This window comes from Athene noctua, chromosome 2, assembly GCF_965140245.1.
Source record: "Athene noctua chromosome 2, bAthNoc1.hap1.1, whole genome shotgun sequence".
Lineage (NCBI taxonomy): Eukaryota > Metazoa > Chordata > Aves > Strigiformes > Strigidae > Athene > Athene noctua.
Window position 1 is genome coordinate 5,380,951 of NC_134038.1, and position 21,662 is coordinate 5,402,612.

The following is a 21,662-nucleotide window of genomic DNA, read 5'->3' on the forward strand; positions in this document are numbered from 1 at the left end:
TTTTTTTTTGGTGCTTGGTTGTTTATTTGAGAGTATCTGTAACAGTCAGGCTGCATAATTCCCTTGAGGTTACATCTTCTGTGAGGCCACTCTGTGTAAGTTGTATCTGAAGTGAAGCATAATGCCCTGTGATGCTATAGGGATATTTAGCAGGCTCAGTTTGTTCCTTGATCCTTATCGTCTTGTGACATCTTGTGGAAACAGTTGACATTACTATGATAGTGAATTTCTTATATATACTACTGTGGTGTTTCATGATTTCAACATACCTATGAACCCCCATCGAACTATGAAGATTTCTGAGGATATTGAGCTATTTCGATATGGATTTAGGATCCATATAGATCCCACACGATCTAGGGACCTGCCTGTAGTCATTTTACTCAGCTGTGGACAATGGAATTTAAGGTGGTCTGTGCAAACCAGGACTCACTCTTTCTCCTCTAGGTCCTATCTCGTTTTTGCATGTTTTCTCATTCCCCGTGCAGTGCTCCCGGAAGAGGCCACATGTGGGACAACTCTTTTTTTGCTTTGATACCGTGCTGGGCTGATGACAGCTTTCAGGGTAGAGAACAGGAGCAGGAGCACAGCAAACTTAAGGCATCTCTCCATGCTGCTGACACAGCTTTGGTTTGTGTGAGACAGAATGACGATGGAGCTGTGCAGCATACGGTGGCTGTGCACACTCTGAGAATACCATGATACTGCAATATTACTGATACTTAATAATTTAACTTTTTTCAGTATATTTTGAAATTGCAAAATTAATGTCTTACCAGTAATGGAACCGAACCTGATCCTATTTAAAACAAACAGACAAACCCATAGGGGAGTTCATACTAGAATTACTTCTCTTGAACAGAACCAAATTGGTATTGTTACTAAGAATTCTTTGTTAAACCTGACTGGGAATGCAGATAAAATAAATCTCTCCTCTAGTAAATTCAAAACAACAGTCTGCCCCAAAACTAATATGCCCTGTGCAGTACAGGGACTATTTGTACTAATTACAACCTGCAGAGCAGCATCACATCTCAAGTCTCTCCTTTTCTCCTCTCACTTGACTCACCAGACTCTGCTAGAGGAGTCCTTTTTGCTGTGCTTTGCAGACCTGAGTAAGAAACTGCTCAGTGCAGGTTATTTTTGAGCTCTTTAACTAAATTAGGTCTAATAAAGGAATAACCAGAGATGCTGTTCTTGTCCTGTAGTGAAGATTTGTTGTTACTGACACCTGTGAGCTTCCCTGCAGCAATCTCAACTTTTTTTTTCTTTTTTTTTTTTTTTTACTTCATTGCATGAAAATGTGTGTCTGCACATGTACAAATTTCCCAGGACAAAAAGGAAGGATTAGATTCATTCCTCTGCCCTCTGTCCCTCACTTCCCCACTGCAATTTGTGCTCTCAGTGCAGTGCTGGGGCTTCTCTGAGCTTCTCAACCTCTGTTTCATATTTAGAGAACTCAAGAGAAACTGTGGTGCCCTGTGAGCAGTATAGGCACTGTGCAAGCTTCAGCAGGACAACAGGAGGCTGGTGTTAAAGCCTTTTCCTAGCTGCAGTCTCACCCTGTAGCATCACCCTTTTAATTGGTCGTATGTGAGTCATGGTGCATAAATTCCAGATTACTGGTGTGAACTCTTAGTGCTCTGAACCTCAACTACACTGGAACAAATTTATTCATGGGCTGAATCTGCAGCAGAACCTAACTGAAGTAATGTATTAATTTGCCTCCTTAATTTACTGATCTTACTTCCGCTGTCCTCTACTGAGTGGAAATACAGCATTAGCAGAAGTAAAACTTGCTGCTCCCATAGTCCACTCAAATGAGGAGAACTTACTCACATGTACTAGTGAGCTACCTGAAAGCAGAAAAGAATGTTGAATCATTGAAAAGATCTCTGTATCTGATCTTTATTGTATGATATTAGAAGAAAAATAATAATAAACTGGATATAATCAGAATTCTCCATGGAAGAGAATCTGGAGGAAGTGTCTGCCAAATTCCCAAAAGCTGATGAGAGAAGTTAGAGTACTACTGGAGAAAGAGCAAGTACGTTAAATGGGGTTACATCAGGCTGGCTGCCAGTCACCAGTGGGGCTCTCCACGGCTCAGTTTTAGGGCGGCTACTCTTTAATGTTTTTATAAATGATCTGAGTGCAGGAATCGAATGTACATTAAGTTTGCTGACAATACTAAACTAGGAGGAGCTGTGGACTCCCTCAAAGGTAGAGAGGTCTTACAGGGAGTTCTGCATAGACTAGAGAGCTGGGCAATCACCAACCGTGTGAAATTTAACAAGAGCAAGTGCCAGATTACCTGGGATGGTGTAATCCTGGTTGTGCATACAAATGGGGAGGGCAAGAGGCTGGAGATCAGCCCTGCGGAAAGAGATCTGGGGGTTTGGGTTGATGGCAAGTTGAGTATGAGTGAACAGTGAGCCCTGGCAGCCAAAAGGGCCAACCGTGTCCTGGGGGCATCACTCACAGCACAGCCAGGTGGTCAAGGGAGGGGATTGTCCCACTCTACCCGGCAGGGATGGGGCCCCACCTCGAGTACTTGTGCAGTTTTGGGTGCCTCAGTGTAACAAGGACATCAGACTGTTAGAGTGTGTCCAGAGGAGGGTGACCAAGATGGTGAAAGGCCTCAAGGGCAAGACTTAGGAGGAGCAGCTGAGGTCACTTGGCTTGTTCAGCTTGGAGAGGAGAAGGCTGAGGGGTGACCCCGTCGTAGTCTACAGCTTCCTCAAGGGGGGCAGCGGAGGGGGAGGTGCTGATCTCCTCTCTCTGGTGACCAGCGATAGGACACGAGGGAATGGGATGAAGCAGCGTCAGGGGAAGTTCAGATGGGACAGTAGGAAAAGGCTCTTCACTGAGAGGGTGATGAGCTGAGGGAACTGTAGTTGTTTAGCCTGGAGAAAAGGAGGCTCAGGGGAATTTTATTGCTCTCCTGAAAGGAGGTTGCAGTGAGATGGGTTTTTTTCTCCCAAGTAACATGCAATAGGACAAGAAGAAACAGCTTTAAGTTACACCAGGGGAGGTTTCAATTGGATATTAGGAAAAATTTCTACACTGAAAGGGTTGTCAAGCCCTGGAACAGGCTGCCCCGGGAAGTGGTGGAGTCACCATCCCTGGAGGGATTTAGAAGACATGTAGATGTGGTGCTTAGAGACATGGTTTAGGGGTGGGCTTGGTAGTATTAGGTCACCGGCTGGACTCAGTGACTTTAAGGGTCTTTTCCAACCTAAATGATTTATGATTCTATCTAAGTGCAATTGCTCATCCAAAACCTTCAAAAACTGTGAATTCTATTGAAGTTATTTTGTTGGAGTGACACTACTTTAAGTCATGACATGCTCCCTTCTATTCCAACAAGCTTCTGCACTGGAAAAGTAGAGGCTGAGAATGCTCCCATGCCAGAGGATTTGCAGACTGAGACTGAGAGCAGTTTTCACTTCCTTTGCTTTGGCTGAGTAGCAAAGGTGGTAGAGGAGGGCTTGCAGGAACACATCATAGAGTTTTCCTTTCTCTTGAGACAACAAAAAGATGGTTTGCTTGATGATCTGCCTTGATAATTGGATAAAATACTTGGGCCTAGCAGGTCCATGGAAATGTAGTGGCAGCAGGTTGATCTCTTCCATGAGGAAAAACCAGTAGCGTGTTGGAAGAGTTGGTGGCAACCAGGAACATGTGTCTGCTCTCCTGTGTTATTGTGGAATATAAAAAATCTGGAAAGAAGAAGTTTGTCAGAAGTTATTATTCCCAATGTTTTATAAGGAGGGATAATGTATATAAAAAAGCATAGACTAGATAGAAGGAAGACTTTTTACAATGAGGGTGGTGAAACACTGGAACAGGTTGCCCAGAGAGGTTGTAGATTCCCTGTTCATGGTCAGGTTGGACGGGACTCTGAGCAACCTGATGTAATAGTTGAAGATGTCCCTGCTCATTGCAGGCGACTCTTAGTGATTTTCTGTAATCCAAAATCTTGATCATCAGCTGAACTATGATATTAAATGATGAGACTTCTATTCACAAGACAGTCTGATAAAGCATTTGCTGTTGACAATGGGCAATTCTTCATGCAGCCCAAAGAATATTGTAATTTATTAACAGACAGCTTGTGTAAGTGGTGCAAATGTATCCTCTTCCCCGAAAAAAATTGGGAAAATGAGTTGTTACCTCTGAGTTTAAAAAGTGTAAGCCTTTAAATTTTCTAAAACATAGATTTTAGAAGTGGTCATACAAACATTTTGGGATACTGAAAAATACAGTTAATTAACCAGCTTTAGATAGAGACTGTCATTTACTTACATTATTGGCAAGGTGGCTCCCTCAGAGGTCACTATTAGAGAGACCTTGTTACAAGTGTATGGCTGGGGAAAGATTACAGAGCCTGGGAAGGGTCACTCGGATCACAAACCCACCTCCAACATAAATATTAAATGTAAATGCAGGCAAATGAAAGGTCTTAACCCATTTTAGAAGAATAATTACTTTAATAACATGGTGATCACGTGTTTCTTAAGGCCAGGTCAGAAACCACAGCAAAAACAAATTGAGACACAACATTTTAAAGAGAGACACCCGAGAGCTAGGTGTGTCTCTTAAAAATGCACATTTATTAGCTTTACAGATGTATGTGAAAACACAAGGGATATACTGCAAACTTAATTCTTTGAACATTGCTATCTGCTAGCTATGGGGAGAGTTGGAAATAAACATTCAGCAACCACTTCTATAATTTGACTTTATATATATATGTGTGTGTGTGTGTGTATATATATATATATATATATATATATATATACATACATAGAGTCATAGAATAGTTTGAGTTGGAAGAGACCTTAAAGCTCATCTAGTCCCAACCCCCTGCCATGGGCAGGGCCACCTTCCACTAGCCCAGGTTGCCCAAAGCCCCATCCAACCTGGCCTTGAACCCTTCCAGGGAGGGGGCAGCCACAGCTTCTCTGGGCAACCTGTGCCAGGGCCTCACCACCCTCACAGGGAAGAATTTATTCATAATATCTAATCTAAATCTACTCTCTGTCAGTTTAAAACCATTACCACTGTCCTATCCCTACACTCCCTGATAAGAAGTCCCCCTCCATCTTTCCTGTAGCCCCTTTAAGCACTGGAAGGCTGCTATAAGGTCTCCCCGGAGCCTTCGTTTCTCCAGGCTGAACACCCCCAACTCTCTCAGCCTGTCCTCACAGGGGGGTGCTCCAGCCCCCTGAGCATCTTTGTGGCCTCCTCTGGACCCACTCCAGCAGGTCCATGTCCTTCTTATGCTGGGGGTCCCAGAGCTGGACACAGCACTGCAGGGGGGGTCTCATGAGAGCAGAGTAAGAGGGGGAGAATCCCCTCCCTCAACCTGCTGGCCACACTTCTCCTGATGCAGCCCAGGACATGGTTGGCGTTTCGGGCTGGGAGTGCACGTTATTGGCTCATGTCCAGTCCTTCATCCACCAGTACCTCCCAAGTCCTTCTCCTCAGGGCTGCCCTCAATCCACTTACTCCCCAGCCTGTATTGGTATGAGGGATTGCCCCATTCCACGTGCAGGACTTTGCACTTGGCCTTGTTGAACTTCATAAAGTTTCCATATTCTGCACTAGAAGAGCACCCAAACTCTTACACAAGGCTCATGCTTCAGAGCCTTTAGGATTTTTGCCCTTTAAGCTACAAGACACTGAAGTGAGGCTGCATCTCAATTCCTGGGTTCAGTTTTGGGCCCCTCACCCCAAAAGGCCATTGAATGACTCGAGTGTGGCCAGAGAAGGGCAACGGAGCTGGGGCAGGGTCTGGAGCACAGGTCTGCTGGGGAGCGGCTGGGGGAACTGGGGGGGTTCAGTCTGGAGAAGAGGAGGCTGAGGGGAGACCTCCTGGCCCTCTGCAACTCCCTGCCAGGAGGGGGCAGAGAGGGGGGACGAGTCTCTGGAGCCAAGGAGCCAGCGCCAGGCCCCGAGGGAATGGCCTCAAGCTGCCCAGGGCAGGGTCAGGCTGGCTCTGAGGAAGGATTTCTTTGCAGAAGGGGCTGTTGGGCGTTGGAATGGGCTGCCCAGGGCAGGGGGGAGTCCCCGGGATCCCTGGAGGGGTTGAAGAGTCGGGCTGAGCCAGCGCTGAGGGATCTGGTGGAGTTTGGAACTGTCAGTGTGAGGTTAGTGGTTGGACTGGAGGTGCTTCAAGGGCTTTTCTAACCTTGATGATTCTGTTAAGTCCGATTTCAGCTCAGAAATGCTAGAAAGGCTCACTTTTGGTTACTACTCAGTGTTAGAGCCCTTGAAGGCTTCAGTTACACCGTAGGGAGAGATATTGGCAGCTGGGATTCACCCGACAGTTGATGCTCAATGCTTTTAATTTGTTCCTCTCGGAGGAAGGCCTCGCGTTCGCAGGCAGCAGCGGGACTCCCGCGGACAGGCCGGCAGAAGGCCGCCAGCGCTGCCCCACAGCCAGCCCGCCAACACCCCCCCGGCTCTGCGCATGCGCCGCCCTCCGCGGCGGGGCGGGGCGGGGCCGCGGGCGCCCATTGCCGTCAGTTCCGCCGCGCCCCGCCCCTGCCCGCCCCGCGCGTCCGGCAGCAGGAGGAGGCGGGGGCGGTTCCTGTCCCGGCTGTGAGTGCCCCCCCCCCGCGTTACCCACCAGGAGCCCGCGGCAGCCCTGAGGCGGCCGCCCCTTTCCACCCCCCCCTTGCTCCTCACCCGAGGGGCTCTGCCCTTCCCCGCTGCCCCACAGCGGCTCCCCGGGGCCTCCCCTCGCCTCACGCCGCTCCTCAGCCCTCTCCCTGGCGGGGCTGCGGGGGTCGTGCGCCTGCCGCCGCGCCTCCTCCGCGTTTGTCGCTTAACACCGATTTCTTTTCCCCTTCTAAACTTCGCCCGTGCCCAATTGTGGGGATGTGCCCGGGGTGGGGGAAGCCCTCCCACCCTTCCTGCCCGGCGGCGGGCCGGGCCCCCCCTGGGGCGGGCAGCACGGGCTGGGCGCTGCTCTGCGCTCCTGCCTGGCCTTGGGCAGCGGGGGAGCAGAGGGACTGTACATTAGCGGGTCTGGCAACTCGGGAGTTGTGAGGAGCCCCTCCTCCTCCTCCTCCAGGAGCTGCTTTTCTGCCACCTGTGCTCCCGAGCTCTTCATTCTGTTTGGTAAAACCAAGTAGTGTCAGTCTAAAGCCGTGCTGCGTTCTGGGATGTTTTTTTTTTTTCTTTATTTGGTTGTATGTATGTTTTAGAGGGTGCTTTGGAGCTGAAATCCACCAAGGGGTCTGTACGGGCCCGGAGGTTTCAGAGATGTGAGGGTTTAGCTATGTGCATCTTCACTCAAACCCAGCTGCAGCACAGCAATCAGTTTCAGATGGCTCAGGCGAGAAGGAATTATAAATATTTAAATATAAAAGCAGAAAACTTTGCTTGGCCCTTCTGATGAACCTGCATGTGTTTTGAGAAAACAATGACTTCATTTTTTCTCAAAAATCGGTGTTCTGATCTTCCTCTGCCTGGCCATGTGCGGGCACTGACAGCTGTGTAAAGTTTGGTCATTCCGATGCGGTGTCGGTTTACACTCCACCTCACACAATTCTCCGTATTTTCCCCAAGGCAGACCGGAGAGCCTGAGTCTCAAAGGACGTCTCGTCTGAGGTGGTGCTTCAGCAAGCAGTTAAGCTGTGGCTGTGGTAGAGAGACTCCGCTGCCCCATGTGTTTAGGTTGGTTTGTGGAGCTGCACAGTGAACGGGAAACCGATTCGGTTGCAAAAACCTCATTTAGAGATTTTTTTTTTTTGTATGTGGCCATACTGATACGTGTCTAAGAACGCTCCTTGTGCACTGTGTAACTTGTCAATAGCCTGCATGATGGAGGATTTTGTAAAATGAAAAAGAAAGTATTACTGTTGTAGCACATATATACAGGATGCTGAAGTGTTTAGCATCAAAGCCGTGGTTTGATACAGCAATCGTGTACTTCTGAATGTTAAAAAATAATATATACATTTTTCTTTTACTAGCCTGCAGTTGATGCAAAATGAGTGTTCCCGACTACATGCAGTGTGCTGAGGATCATCAGACTCTCCTGGTTGTGGTTCAGCCGATTGGCATTGTACCTGAAGAGAGCTTTTTCAGGATCTACAAGCGCATTGCAGCAGTGAGTCAAGTCAATGTGCGCGACTCTCAGCGTGTGTTGTATATCCGTTACAGGCACCATTATCCCCCAGAGAACAACGAATGGGGGGATTTTCAGACACACAGGAAAGTTGTGGGGCTGATAACTATTACGGACTGTTCTTCTGCAAAGGACTGGCCTCAGACTTTTGAAAAATTCCATCTTCAGAAGGAAATGTATGGTTCTACTCTCTATGATTCCCGGTTGTTTGTCTTTGGGCTTCAAGGAGAGATTGCGGAGCAGCCCCGCACAGATGTGGCGTTTTATCCTAGCTATGATGAATGTGAAACTGTGGAGAAGAGAATAGAAGATTTTATCGAATCCCTGTTCATAGTGTTGGAGTCTAAGCGGCTTGACAGAGCCACTGATAAGTCTGGAGACAAGATCCCACTCCTCTGTGTTCCTTTTGAGAAGAAGGATTTTGTAGGTCTGGACACCGATAGTAGGTAAGCAGCTATTTTTGTCAGCTTGCAGGTCTTGAAAAAATGTTTGTGGCAATTGCTAGCCTTTAGAATAAGCCTGTTAGAAAGGACAAAGCATACTTTGTTACAACAGAGGTTGTGCCACTATCTTACTGTGTGCCTCTGCTGTAGCTTAAGAGAATTTAATTTGTAGTCTGACCATATTTGATATTTTGTGTTTATATATATTTAATTTATAAGGCTAATCAAGCAATAGGAAGAAGTCACAGGAAAGGTTTGACAGATTCTGCTATAAAGAGACGTTTTGCTGGAAAGCTTCAAAGGGTTTATAGATATACAGTATTAATAAATTCAATTAACATCAATGTAAAATAATTTTATATTATGCTGAGTAGTGTTTTACTAATCCTACTTACTGTGTTTTTTTCCATAAGCCTCTGTCTACTTTTTCATCCTGTGAAACACCATTTATTTGGATGAATAAATCCAGCATCTTTCCCTGTCTTTCATTTTTATTTAATTATTTGATATTCTTGACCCATCTTGTTTTGCTACTGTTCTTCTCACAAGTTCTCTTTGGTTTAATGTATGTTACAGGTTTATTTGTTTGTTTGTTTTCTTTTTCCACATCTTTATCTCCTAATTATTTGCATGCTTATCTTTCAGATTTGAGTGTTCCATAGTTCTTGTATTAGGGATTAGTAATTCTGGCTTGCTAGCTACTGGCAGGTGCAAAATCTGTTTGACTCTGGTGTTTGCAGTCAAATCTAAAGGATGGAAGCAACTGTCTTGGAAAAGATAGAGGTGTGGAAGCCCTATCAAAATACATAGTATGAATGGGAATAGTATCTTTCACATCTGTCTTGTACTAGTAGGGATGCCAGCAGTGGTTATTGTGTCTAAAAGGTCAGAGGTATCCAGGCAGGGTTGTCCAGAGCTGGGAAGCCTTGTGATGTTCATCAGCTCTGCCTTCATATTTAGTCCGAGCCTTAGAATGTCTATGTATGACATACTGGAAGAAAGTATACCAAGTTTCTAATTAGTTTGAAGCCCTCCATTAAATTATCTCTGGTTGCTTGAAGGACCAACAGTACCTTTCTCCCCTGGTCCTGGTCCTCTTTGCTGGTGAGCAGTGGAACTTGCTCTGACTTGCTTACCCAATGTTACTCCCTTCTCAAGCTGCTCTTTCAGTTTCCTGGTTAGTCCTTGCACTATTCAACTTTCATTAGTGGTATAAATTATTATGTTGATTGTTTTTTGTACTCTGTATGGGCAGTAAAGTTTTGTAGACTAGATGAGCCCTTTTAGAATCTCAGCTTTAATTACTTAGTTTGGATGAATTTTGTTGAATGTAATCAGAGATTTCCTTTTCCAGTTAGCTAAGAAAACTGAGTTTTGGCCAAGAATCTCAAAATCAGAATTAATTGTGCTGTTCAATTGTGTCTTCTAAATAGTGTGCTTCCAAGTTGTACTTTGGAAATCAGTTCCTTACATAACTTACAAGCAGTGGCTGTGTTGTAGCTAGTGGTTAAATATTTCCTGTGAAGTTTGGAACTGGTGGGGAGGGAGCTCAAATAACAGGCAGTACGTTTGTCCATATGTATCCAAGGAGGTATCTTACGCAGTTTGCGCTGACGAGTTGTAACAGATTTAGTGTGATGCTTGAGTTCTTTGCAAAATGGAAGGTGTATGACCCTCGTTCTGTAAACATATGGGTTTATACAGAGTTAATTGCAGGTTCGGATAGGCATACAACCTTGCTGGGTGTTGGAATACCAAATAGTTTTTCAGTAAGTCTAGATCAATGGATATATTTTAAATGTTTGCTGCACTCAACTGCTCAAATAAAAGGTGTTATATATTCTAATATTTCCTCTTTCGGTTCAATAGTAAGAATGTTTTTCAGCTTTATTTTGCTGTGGAGTCAGTGCTTCTGATGTTTTTAAAATTCAGGATTTATATATGAATAGTATAAGCAAGCTGAATTAAAAGATCTGTACATTCAGTTTAGTATTTTGTGTGGATAAGAAAATACTCTAAATACCTGGACTTTAAAAAAAAAAATATTTTTGAGTTTTGTAACAGAAAGGAGAAATTTATGTAATCCCAAATAAGTGTCAGAAAAGGAGTTGTCCTTGGCTGAGTTAGAAATGCATGGTATACCTGAGCTTCTCTGCACAGGGACCTTTCTAGCACTTTTCATGGAGCATGACGTTTCTCTGCTTCGTATTCTACTTAGCAGAAATTCAGGACCATGAGATGTGGTTGAACTAAGATCAGTTCATTAAACTAACCTACACTTTTTGAGCCTAGGTCTTTAGATGTAAATGGTACTATATTTCCTTTTAATACTTAGGTTGCAATAAAAGGTTTTTATTGTAGCCTGTTCTCTTTTGCAGTGACAGATTCCCCAGTTAAGGGGAAAGCATTACATTAAGTCATAATGGGGACGTATAGGGTTAGAAAGGACCTTCTCCACCAGAGTCCCATTTTTGTTTTTGCAAGATGCAATGTTGTATAATTCTGTTCAGGGAAGGGTAAAGGTAGTCTGAATGCAGGGAGTGTGTGAGAGCATCTGGTAGAATAACTTCTGCTACTTTGTTGGTTTTGAGTCTGTCAGCATAATGAGTTTAAAGAATTAAATATAAAAAGGATAATTTATTGAGATATTGAGGTAAGTGAAACAGCTTTTTTGAGACTAGGTGGAAATTTCTAAGGGGTTAAAAGCAAAGAATGTCCCCTTACTCTTTTTTATATACCTCTGTCCCTTTATTTAAATTTTTTTTGGTATATAATATCCTGACCTACCAAGTCAGAGTGCAACTAACTGGTTAAAAAGAACAAATATTCTATATTAAATAGATGGAAAGAGCAGGCGCACACTCTGTGCTTGTAGATAACAGAGTGTATGTGTCTTTGCTGCTATAGTTGCAGATGTCTGCTTAGGCTAAATAAGCATATCTTTTCCTGTAACTTCTAAAACTGAAGTTAAATTTCACAGAGTAGCACAAAGGTCTCACTAGACATAGTCTGCAGCTGTAACCTTAAGCTAATAAGCTGGGTTGATCTATTGAGTGAAAATATGTTGTTACACAGTAATTATGGTCATGTGATTTGAAGACTAATTAAAACTACAGAACTTTTTTTGTATCTTCAAAGAGACTTTTCTCCAAGCAATTTATTGTAAATTATTAAGGTTAATACTTAGGTTATGATCAAGACTAGATACATAGAACAGATCTCCCACCCAGTTAGTAAGACCAGCATTAATTTGGTTGCATAATAATTGCAACACGGTTGGCTTCTTTTAAGAAGCAGAGTTCATAAATTAGGAAGACGGATGGATTATAATGCTGCATTTCAAATAAGATAGTTCTTGGAAAAAGTGGAGCTGTTATTTGTCTTTTGCAAGTTGCTTGTATAATGAGCAGAAGAGACAACATTCCCAGAACTCGTACTGTGATGACAATATACGCAAAACCACTATATTATTTGTGTAGAAGAATTTTTTGGTTGGTAGGAAACTGTATCTGAAAAACAGTGGGATTAAGTCCTAAGAAGTTTTGAAGAAAGATTGCCCCGTTAAATAGAAGTTGTAGGACTGGGAGTCTGACCTTGGTTTAATGTCTAGAGCACTCAGCCAATAGATGATCTTAGCAAATGTGTTAATTTTTCTGTTTATTTGTCTGTAAATTAGGTAAAATATTATGTGGTCATGGGGCTGTTGAGGATAACTGAAAAAGTTTCTGAAAGGAGTTGCACTTGGTGGTTGTTTGTAGGAGGCTGGGAGACTGATTGAAAAGAATGGAAATGCGTGTTCTTACAATGATGCTAAGGTCCTACAAACTTGAAACTCAGAAACATACTTGCCAGAAATACCTGAAATCCCATTTGTTTAATTTTTCTATTTTATTTCTGTTTTCAGCTAAAAGCATAAACTTACTCATGTATGATTATAAATCTACTTGGATAAGATCATTTTAATGTTGTTCACATCAGTTTGTGTCTTTGATTCTTTCTTTTTTAATACTGGTAAGGCATCCATTTAATACTATTGAATGATGAGAAAGTAGGGCTCTATTTATAGATGTGTCTTTCTCTACACAGTATCGTAGATGGGATTTCTTCACCGGTTTATCAAAGTTTATGATATCTCAGTATGTGTATGTGGCTATTAATTTTCTTTCTGTTCTCTGTCTTTCTAATTCTTTCTAATTTTTGTTTTGTTCCTTCCTTTTTTTTTTTTTTTTTTATTCTTCTTCTCTCATACTGCCCTGTGAGTTTGTTGTTGGGTCTAAAAAGGTAGGCTGTGATTGCATATATTAAAAATAGTTAGCTTTCTTCCATGTACGGCCTTTCCACTCCGCCTTCATTGCACATTTTAATGTTGCTTTTTATATTTATTTTTCAGTACACACAAAAATAATTGCTGCCTGGAGCCTTACTACTGTGGTTGACCCCTTTTGGTGCATTTGGCAATTATATTTGGTAGCAATGCTGAATTTTTTTGTAGGACACATAATTTGCTTAGGTGGCTGCTGGCCTCTGGAATTTGCTTTATTTTTTAAACTCCAAAGCCATGAAGCTGTTGCTGCCTGTGTTTGGTTTCCAAATTCAAAAGTTCTGGCAGTCGATCAAATGCCGTAGCTGTGTCTTTTAAGTCTGGATATGATTGGTGATATCTCTAGTTCTGCATGCTAATTTGAATTAGCAGAATTTGATGGAAATTTTTGTTGAAGCATTTTGCATGAATACTTTTGCAAATTCATTTTGCATGTTTCTTGTTTTTAAATTTAGCCACTTCGAAATTTTGAGGATCCAGAAATTCCTTTAAACCTGTTGCTGGATGGTTTGTAGTGAAAATATATTCTGTCTTGAAATATAATATTGTTGCTCTGAATTTTCCATAAAATTATCCTGGGATCCTTAAAGAGAGTTGGGGATGAAGAGGTAAACATTGTATCTTGTGTAGTGAATGAGGTAGAAATGGAAACGGGATTGAGTAGTGCTCTTTGGTTTCTGGAACAGGTTTATTGTCTTCCAGTTTGAAGTAGTAGTAGTGATTGCTGATGTTAATGATTGTTGTTATTCTGAAGAGAACATAAAGAGTGTGTTAGGTACCCAATTAACACAACTAACTTTAGAAAATAAGTTTTTAAACTAGTTTTGTGGTCAACTGTATGTGTAGATGTGTTGAGGAGAGGACCTTCTGAAGAGGAGTTTGGATGACTGATGCTATGGAGTATTCCACCTGTGGTCCTACATTATGTGGCATTGTATTCCTTGAGGATATTTCTGAGTGCCTCGCACTCTGGAAGGGGTTTGTGGTGTGTCTTTGGGTGAGACTTGGGTGTGTCTTTGAAACTTAATGTATTAAATGATCTTCTAGAGGAAAAATAAATAGAAACAGCTCTTAGCAGTAGGGTACTACAAGAAGCTGACCTAGAAAAAGGTTGTCATCTTATCCTAGAAAAGGTAGTAGTTAACTTACATGGACTTCCTATCATCAAATAGATTAGACTTAAGCAGTAGAGAGACAAAATAATTAAACAGTGTTTTAATAAAAAATAAATTAGAAAGACATTATCAATAAGCTTCTCACTTTCAGCTTTGTGGCCAGATTCTTCAGATAAAGCTGTGAAGCAACACTAGCTAGGTATTAAAATGAATAATAATAATTTTATGCTGCTACATACATGCGTGTATGATTTTTTTTCCAATAAATTTGCACTCCAGTATGCTCTGAAGAAACCATCAGTCACTTAGACCTGCTTTTAACAACCTCATATTGTAGATACTAGATTTTTTTCAAAAGAGGCTTCCCAAATAAGAAGTAAATGAAGTTTTGCTGTCTGTGGAGAGAGGGTTTTGTTTCAATGAGATCTTTGCCTTTTGTTTTTTTGGACATGCTTGTAGTAATTGGGAGGGGGGAAAAAAAGTCTGAAATCATTGTACGTAATTGTGAGCACTAAATTAAGACACAGTTTATACATTTGTGCAGTGCAAATTCACTCTATAATTAGTGGGAAAATGTTTTCCAGGAGGATGGTGAAGGCTTGCAGGGTCTGTAGGAGATAGATGCTGTCTTGGTACCACATTTAAGAGCCTAAACGTAGGTGGAATTAATTCAGTCTTTGAATAATTAATAGTAAATTTCTTCATCACCAGGAATAAATTATCTGTTTGTTTATAAATAAGGAGGGTTTCTAAAAGAAGTGTTTTGTATGAACAATGTTTATTGATGTCTAAGTGAGTAAATGCTTTCAAACTTTGCATATATTGACATATGCATAAATCTGCAGCAAAATTAGGTATTGGTTAGGAAGAGCTGTTGGTGAGGCAGTATGACCGAAATGATTCCGGTACTAGGTTCTGATTTAGGAGTCTGGCATCATCTCTCTTCCTTTTGCTGTATGACTCATATTTATGAACTTGATCATATGCACTCTGAAAATCTAGAAAAACCTCTTAAAAACTACAGTTTTGAGAGAACAAGAAAAGTAATTTGTCCATAAACACAGAAATAACTTGAAACTGTAGGGAGAGGAATTGTTAGCATCTTTGAAAGAAATTATAGCTGTGTAAGGAAACCATGATTCTCCAATTCCACTATATATTCTGTGTAAAAAAAGTTAAAAGCAGTATCACATTTATAATCATAATTTCATTCAGGAATTAGTAAAATCTGCTTTGTAAACAATTTACACCCTCCTATATAGTATTGATTCAAGATTACAAAGTAAATTTTGACTCAGGTATTTCTTTATAACCCAGATCTCACATTGAAATCTTGGTAAGATTTGGTGCCCTTCCATAGTTCATGCAGAGCAGCTTTAGTTTTCACTTTGAATCTTCTTGCATTTTTTTTGTTACAAAGATCTGCAAAGTACATGCTTGTTGAAAACTAAAAAATCAGAAATATTGCAATTTCTTGGCATATCTGACAAGATAGGACAACAGTCGTATTTAGTTTCATTTAATGTCGTCTTCACATCAATTGTGAATATGATGTAATAGATCATAAAAGTGGGAACATTTATGTAGGAGTTGTCACTTTTTAGATGGGGAGGAACAAGAGGAGACATGCTTCTTGTCTCCCTTTAATTTCTAGTTTTTCTTGTAAACAATGAGACTGGTTCTGATTGCTTTTCTATTATAAATTTTATAAGGACATTGTATGTCCTTACATATATCTTCTCTTTTAAAATTTCAGTCCATCATCCATATAAATCAGTTACTTTCTCTTCATTTTCTTGATGAACCTTTAGTTTTTCAAACCAACTACAAGGAATAAGACATTATTTGGTGGCTGAACACAGTGGTTATCCCTTGGACTTGCTGCTTCTCTTTGGTGTAAAAAATCCAAACCAAGAACCTTGAAAGCAAACAAAACAGTAACATGTAATTGTTTTTATTATTATAATTTCTCCTAGCCTTTCTACCTTAAAATCTAAAGGAAATAAATTAATATGCTTATTCCTACCCTTATACTTTATATGTTCTGTCCCCTTTTTGTTGTTCCCCCCCCCCATTACAGACTTTATGAAGACAGTCTGGTCAGATGTGTTACGAGAGATTATTTCATTTGCACTTGAATTCATCTCTAGGATCCTCTGGGAAGTTCTTTGCTGGAAAAAACCCTACCACCCCACACCCCATTTCATTTCATAATCATGGCATTTCCTCTTCATTCAAGTCTTGCTCTAGGGTATAGGAGTTCAGCATCTGGACTTGTTACCCTGGTTTTGTTTGGTTTTGTTTTTTTCTTTTTTTTAAGTTGTTAGGTTCAAATATGCCAGGTATTAATGTTCAAATAGACTAGGTAATTTTTTAAAACTTGGTTTAATTGAAAAATTATCACTACATCTACTAAAAGCTAAAAATGTAGAACTATGACAGTCAATCCAAGATAATTCTTCATATTTTTGGAAACCCCTTTTAACCAGATTCTTTGGACATACTTCATTTATATGATAAAGAATGACACCCACAGCAATTCTTTTAATTAAAATTTTGTTCTCATGTAACTTTTATGTTAGTTTAAGCCATCCAAAGAAAGAGTTCTTTTTACCTTGGTGTGAAGTTTGGTCAGTGAAATTGTATGCCTATAATTTTTTAATATAAATTTATTTGGCTGGCAGCCAAACACCACACAGCTGCTTGCTCACCCTCCCCACCCCAGGCAATGGGGAATAGAAATGGAGGGAAGACTCATAGGTTGAGATAAAAACTGTTTAATAATTGCGATAAAACAATAATAGAAAGTACAGATGGGTAATGCACAATGCAATTCCTCACCGTCTGCCAGCTGATACTGTCTTTAACCAAGTAACAAATGCCAGGCCCCGAGGGAATGGCCTCAAGCTGCCCAGGGCAGGGTCAGGCTGGCTCTGAGGAAGGATTTCTTTGCAGAAGGGGCTGTTGGGTGTTGGAATGGGCTGCCCAGGGCAGGGGGGGAGTCCACGGGATCCCTGGAGGGGTTGAAGTGTCGGGCTGAGCCAGCGCTGAGGGATCTGGTGGAGTTGGGAACGGTCAGGGTGAGGTTAATGGTTGGACTGGAGGAGCTTCAAGGTCTTTTCCAACGTAGACGGTTCTGTGATTCTGTGATACCCAGACCATTCCTGTTTAGCAATCCCAAAAAACCCAAGATCTTGAAACCACTGTCCTGGCAATGAGCAAGAACTCCTTCTGGCTGCCCCTCCTTTATATACTGAGCATGATGCTACAGGATATGGAATATTTCACTGGCCAGTTTGGATCTGGTGCTCTGGCTGTGCCCCCTCCCAGCTTCTTATACACCTGCATGCAGGCAGGACATGGGAAGTTGGAAAGTCCTCGATTTCTTAGCAACAACTGAAAAATCAGTGTATTATCAACTTTCTTTTCATACCAAATCCCATACTGAAGCCAAAGCACAGCACTCTTCTAGCTACTAAGAATAAAAATTAACTCTATCCCAGCCAAAACCAGGATGGAACAAAAGAATAGACTATTCGAGTAGTGTAGAGAAATGAATAAAATATCTAAGTTGACATTTGAGTTTTATTTAAGATAACAGTTTTATGAGGTAGAACAAGGCCATTCTTTCTAGGGAATGCTTTTGCAGGAGGGAGAACAGAATTGCTGATGGACTCGGGAGAGCTGCACTGTCCCGAACTGGGACTTAAATCATGAGTCGATTTGAAAGTCTAGGGTCTTACTTCGCATGTCACATTTCTTTAGGTGCAATTTATGAAAAAAAGAGTAAGGTTAGTGACTTTATGGCATGTATTTGTGCCCAAGTTGCCTTTTCTTTTGTCTATGTAATATTTTCAGTAGGACTTCATTGGTCTTGGAATATTGTTTGGGAAAGAGAACTTCACCATTTATTTTAATGTGTAAAAAAAGGAGAAGCAAGACAAACCCTGTCAGTTCTTGCCTGAAGTGACAGTGGCTTTTCACTAATTATCCCTTTAACAGAAAAACGTCCCTGTTTGAGGACCGCGACATTTCAAACAGACTATTTCTTCGCAAACATCAGCAACTCTTTACACACCGCTGGCAGCAGCAGCAGGAGCAGCGGTTGCAGCCGAGGCTGAGAGGAGCGGGAGGGCTGCGAGGCCCCGCGGGCTGTCTGAGGGGGCTCTGGGCCCGCCGCCCCCCTGGGCTGTGTGCGGGGACGGGGCGGGCGGGGGGCGGGCGGTCTCCCCCCGGGAGGGCGTCGGGCAGAGCAGGCGAGGGCCGTGCTCTGCAGCAGGCGGGAGTCGGCTGCCTCGGCAGGCAGGGCCGGGGCGAGCGCGGGCGGCGGCCAGGCAGAGGCGGCTCTGGGGCGGCGGCTGGGCAGGGCGAGGGCTGCAGAGGCTGCACCCCTGGGTGCCGGGTGCGGGAGGGGGGCAGCTCCCCTGGGCAGGGGGTGCTCTGGGGGGGTCCCTCAGGCAGCGGGCGGAGGAGCTGCGGGGGAAGGGAGCGGCTTGTGCCGTGTTGGGGAGCACGGCCGAGAACTAGAGCCTTGCTGGAGAGTTGGCAAGGAGAAATCCTGGGGCCCCGTGGCCCCGACCTCCAGAGACCAAAGAGCTGCACCAGCGACCTGAGGGCACCTTGGGGCAGGAGGCACCGTGGTCTCTGGTGCCCCGCGGGAAGAGCATCACTGCAATCCTCTGCCTTTGGTGTGCCGCCCACCAACAGATCGGAAACCTTGGCAGCGGACTAAAGCCGCGAGCAAAATGCCGCGGGAGAAGGCGCAGCAGCAGCAGCAGCACACAGTGAAAGCTGCAGAAGGAGGCGGCGAGTGCTGGTCATGTGTGAGCGTTGAGAGGCCCCGAGGCACCCATCCGCCGGCCTCTGTACACTGAAGGGAGGTTTGCTGCTTGCCAGGAGCCAAGGTCTGGGCTGTCCCAAAGAGGTGACTGCCCCAGCTGGTTAAAAGCACAGGCTGCTGTCCCCTGCTGCTCTTCCATGTGGGCACCAGTGCCAGGGTAAAGCACACCGTGGGCAAGATCAAGCAGGACTTCAGAGCCCTGGGGCCACAAGGGAAAGGGTGCAGGTGCCCAAGTGATCTTCTTCTCTGTCTTGCCAGTCAGAGATTAGGGTGCAGGCAGAAGTCATCGCCTCGTGCAGATCAATACCTGGCTTCATGGCTGGTGTTGTCACTAGGGCTTTGGTTTCTGTGGTCATGGGAATTCCTACAGCCTACCGGGGGGAGAGAGGATCCTCCTCCTGAGAAGAGGCAGGAGAATCTCATTAGCAGACGGGCTGACTTGCCAATCTTGCCTTAAACTAACGAACTTCGGGGGGTAGTGTCCAGAGCTGTGACAGATATATATTCCTAAACAACAGGGTAGATGAGTGCAACTATGTGCAGTTAGGAATGGTCCCCAGCCTTCTCTGAAGTCAAGAATCCTAAATTCAGCCACCTCAAGTGCACATCTACCAATGCAAGAAGCCTCGGCACCAAAAAGGAGGAACTGGCTGTCCGTGCCCAGTCTGAGTGTTATGATGTCATAGGAACCACAGAAATGTGGAAATATATGACTGGAAGATGACAGTGGATGGCTACAGGCCCTTTCAGAAAGAGGAAGGAAGAAAGAGGGGACGGAGTTGCACTTCATGTGAAAGAGAAATTTGGATGTATGGAGCTGAGCTATGGAGACTGTGAAAGTTCTCTCAAATGATTTTGGATTAAGATTATAAGGATCATTGCCAAGGGACATTTTATGTCAGATCTTATGTTACCAACCTTCCAATCTGGATGATAAGGCTGATGAAACCTTCCTTTGGCTGCTTAAAGAAGTCTTGGGCCAACACAAGTTGCTCCTCATGGGTGATTTCAGTTACATAGATGTTTGTTGGGAAAGCAGCACGGCAGTGCAGAAGTTGTCCACCAGTTTCCTGGAATGCATTGAGGAGAGCTTCCTGCTGTAGATGCTGAACCTGGTGACTGGGAACAGTGTGGTGTTGGACTTGCTGCTCACAAACCAAGAAGTCTTGCTTGAGAACATAACTACCAATGGTAGCCTTGAGTACAGCGACAACAACATTGTGGAGTTTAAGATCCTGCTGAGCACACTGAAGACCAGTAGCAGGACAAAGACCCTGGATTTTAGAAGAGTCAACTGCAATATGCTCAGAGCCTAGATGTGAGGGATTCTGTGGGAAGCTTCCATGGACAGCAAAAGAGCTTTTGAAGTCTGGAAGTTATTTAGGAACCGCCTGCTAGAAGCACAAGGACAGTCCATTTCCTACCGAGGGAAAGGCAAGAGACAACCCTGGCTTAACAATGAACTTTTGGGTGTACTTAAATACAAAAAAAGAAGCATACCAGCTAGGAAAGGCAGCCAAATAGCCATCAAGGACCACAAGAACCTTGCTTTGGAGGTTTTCAAGATGCAACTGGACAGGGTGCTAGATAATCTTATCTAGGTTCCCTTTCCCATGAAAGGGCTGATCTTTCAAGGTTCCTTCCAACCTGGGCAATTCTATGAGTCTGTTTTATTTCAGTTGTGACAAGGCTATTAAAGTGCTCTGAAATGCAGTCTTTTAACTTTGTGACTCTGTGTGCGTAAATGCTATGTAGCCAAAATATGTGATAAATTGTTTTTTTTTTGCAATATTTCCTCAAAATGTTGGTTCTTTTGCATATTATGCTGGTTAGAATTCATATGGATGTTTGCTCAGAGAAACCTAATTTAATGTTGATCTGTTAAGGAGGAAAGAAAATTGACTTTAGGTATTTATTACCTGAAATAAGTGTTTCCTGGAAATAACTGTAAATTGTACATTTTATTTTGCAGACACTATAAGAAGCGTTGTCAAGGCCGGATGCGGAAACATGTTGGTGACCTGTGCTTACAGGCTGGGATGTTACAAGATTCCTTGGTGCATTATCACATGGCAGTGGAACTTCTGCGGTCTGTGAATGACTTTCTGTGGCTTGGAGGTAGGATTAATTGATGACAGTGAATCAAATAATTAGTTGCTAACACCAAATAAATCAAACTGTCTTCTATAAGTTTTTTTCTATATTATAAAAGTTATTTTGGTGACCAAAATCTGAATATCAGCTGTGACTAAGAATGAAGTAAAAATAAAAATTTGTTAATAAGACCTGAGAAAGAAATGTGTTTTAAGAAAACCTGCAACGTAAAGTGTATTATAGTAGTAAAGTGTGTACTTAAAAAATATATATATTGCGTGTGATTTTTTTTTTTCTAATACCTCTCTTGAAAGGGTTTATCTTTTCAGTGGATTGTACAGATGTTTTAAAAATCTTTTTTGCAGATGCCTACTATGGCCTATTAGCAAAATTTTTTTGCCTTTACATCTACCGAAGCCATGAGTATTTAACTTCCATGAGCATAACTTCCTTCCTTTCATGTTAGTTCTTAGGCTTCACTTTTTCCCTGACTTCTCCTTCCTCCTTTCCTTTTTTTCTGTCCTGCTTTTTTCTATTTATTGGATATACAAGTCGTCTCTGAGCACAATTCCTGCTTTTCAGTTTCATACCCTTTTAGGAAAATGCTGTCTCCAGTTCTGCTTTTAGCTTTCTCATTCTACATGGAAATGTACGTTATGTCTTATGAAAACCATAACATCTTCTGACTTTGCACTTCTACTGTTTC

At 42.8% G+C, this 21,662-nt stretch overlaps 1 protein-coding gene across 5 annotated transcripts in view; it reads left to right on the forward strand.

Annotated features, from left to right (window-relative positions):
• Positions 1-6,545: 6,545 nt before the first annotated feature.
• The window catches only part of TRAPPC9 (trafficking protein particle complex subunit 9), a 534,962-nt gene continuing 519,845 nt past the window's right edge, over positions 6,546-21,662 (forward strand). For 2 of the 5 annotated variants that reach the window (XM_074898387.1, XM_074898390.1), the window contains exons 1-4: positions 6,546-6,609; positions 7,989-8,589; positions 12,847-12,867; positions 20,835-20,980. In XM_074898387.1, coding sequence (XP_074754488.1) covers positions 8,006-8,589; positions 12,847-12,867; positions 20,835-20,980 — 751 coding nt within the window. In that variant the 5' untranslated portion in view covers positions 6,546-6,609; positions 7,989-8,005. Of the gene's footprint in view, positions 6,610-7,581; positions 7,690-7,988; positions 8,590-12,846; positions 12,868-20,834; positions 20,981-21,662 lie in introns of all 5 variants that reach the window. The other 3 variants (XM_074898389.1, XM_074898391.1, XM_074898388.1) reach the window with 2 other exon arrangements.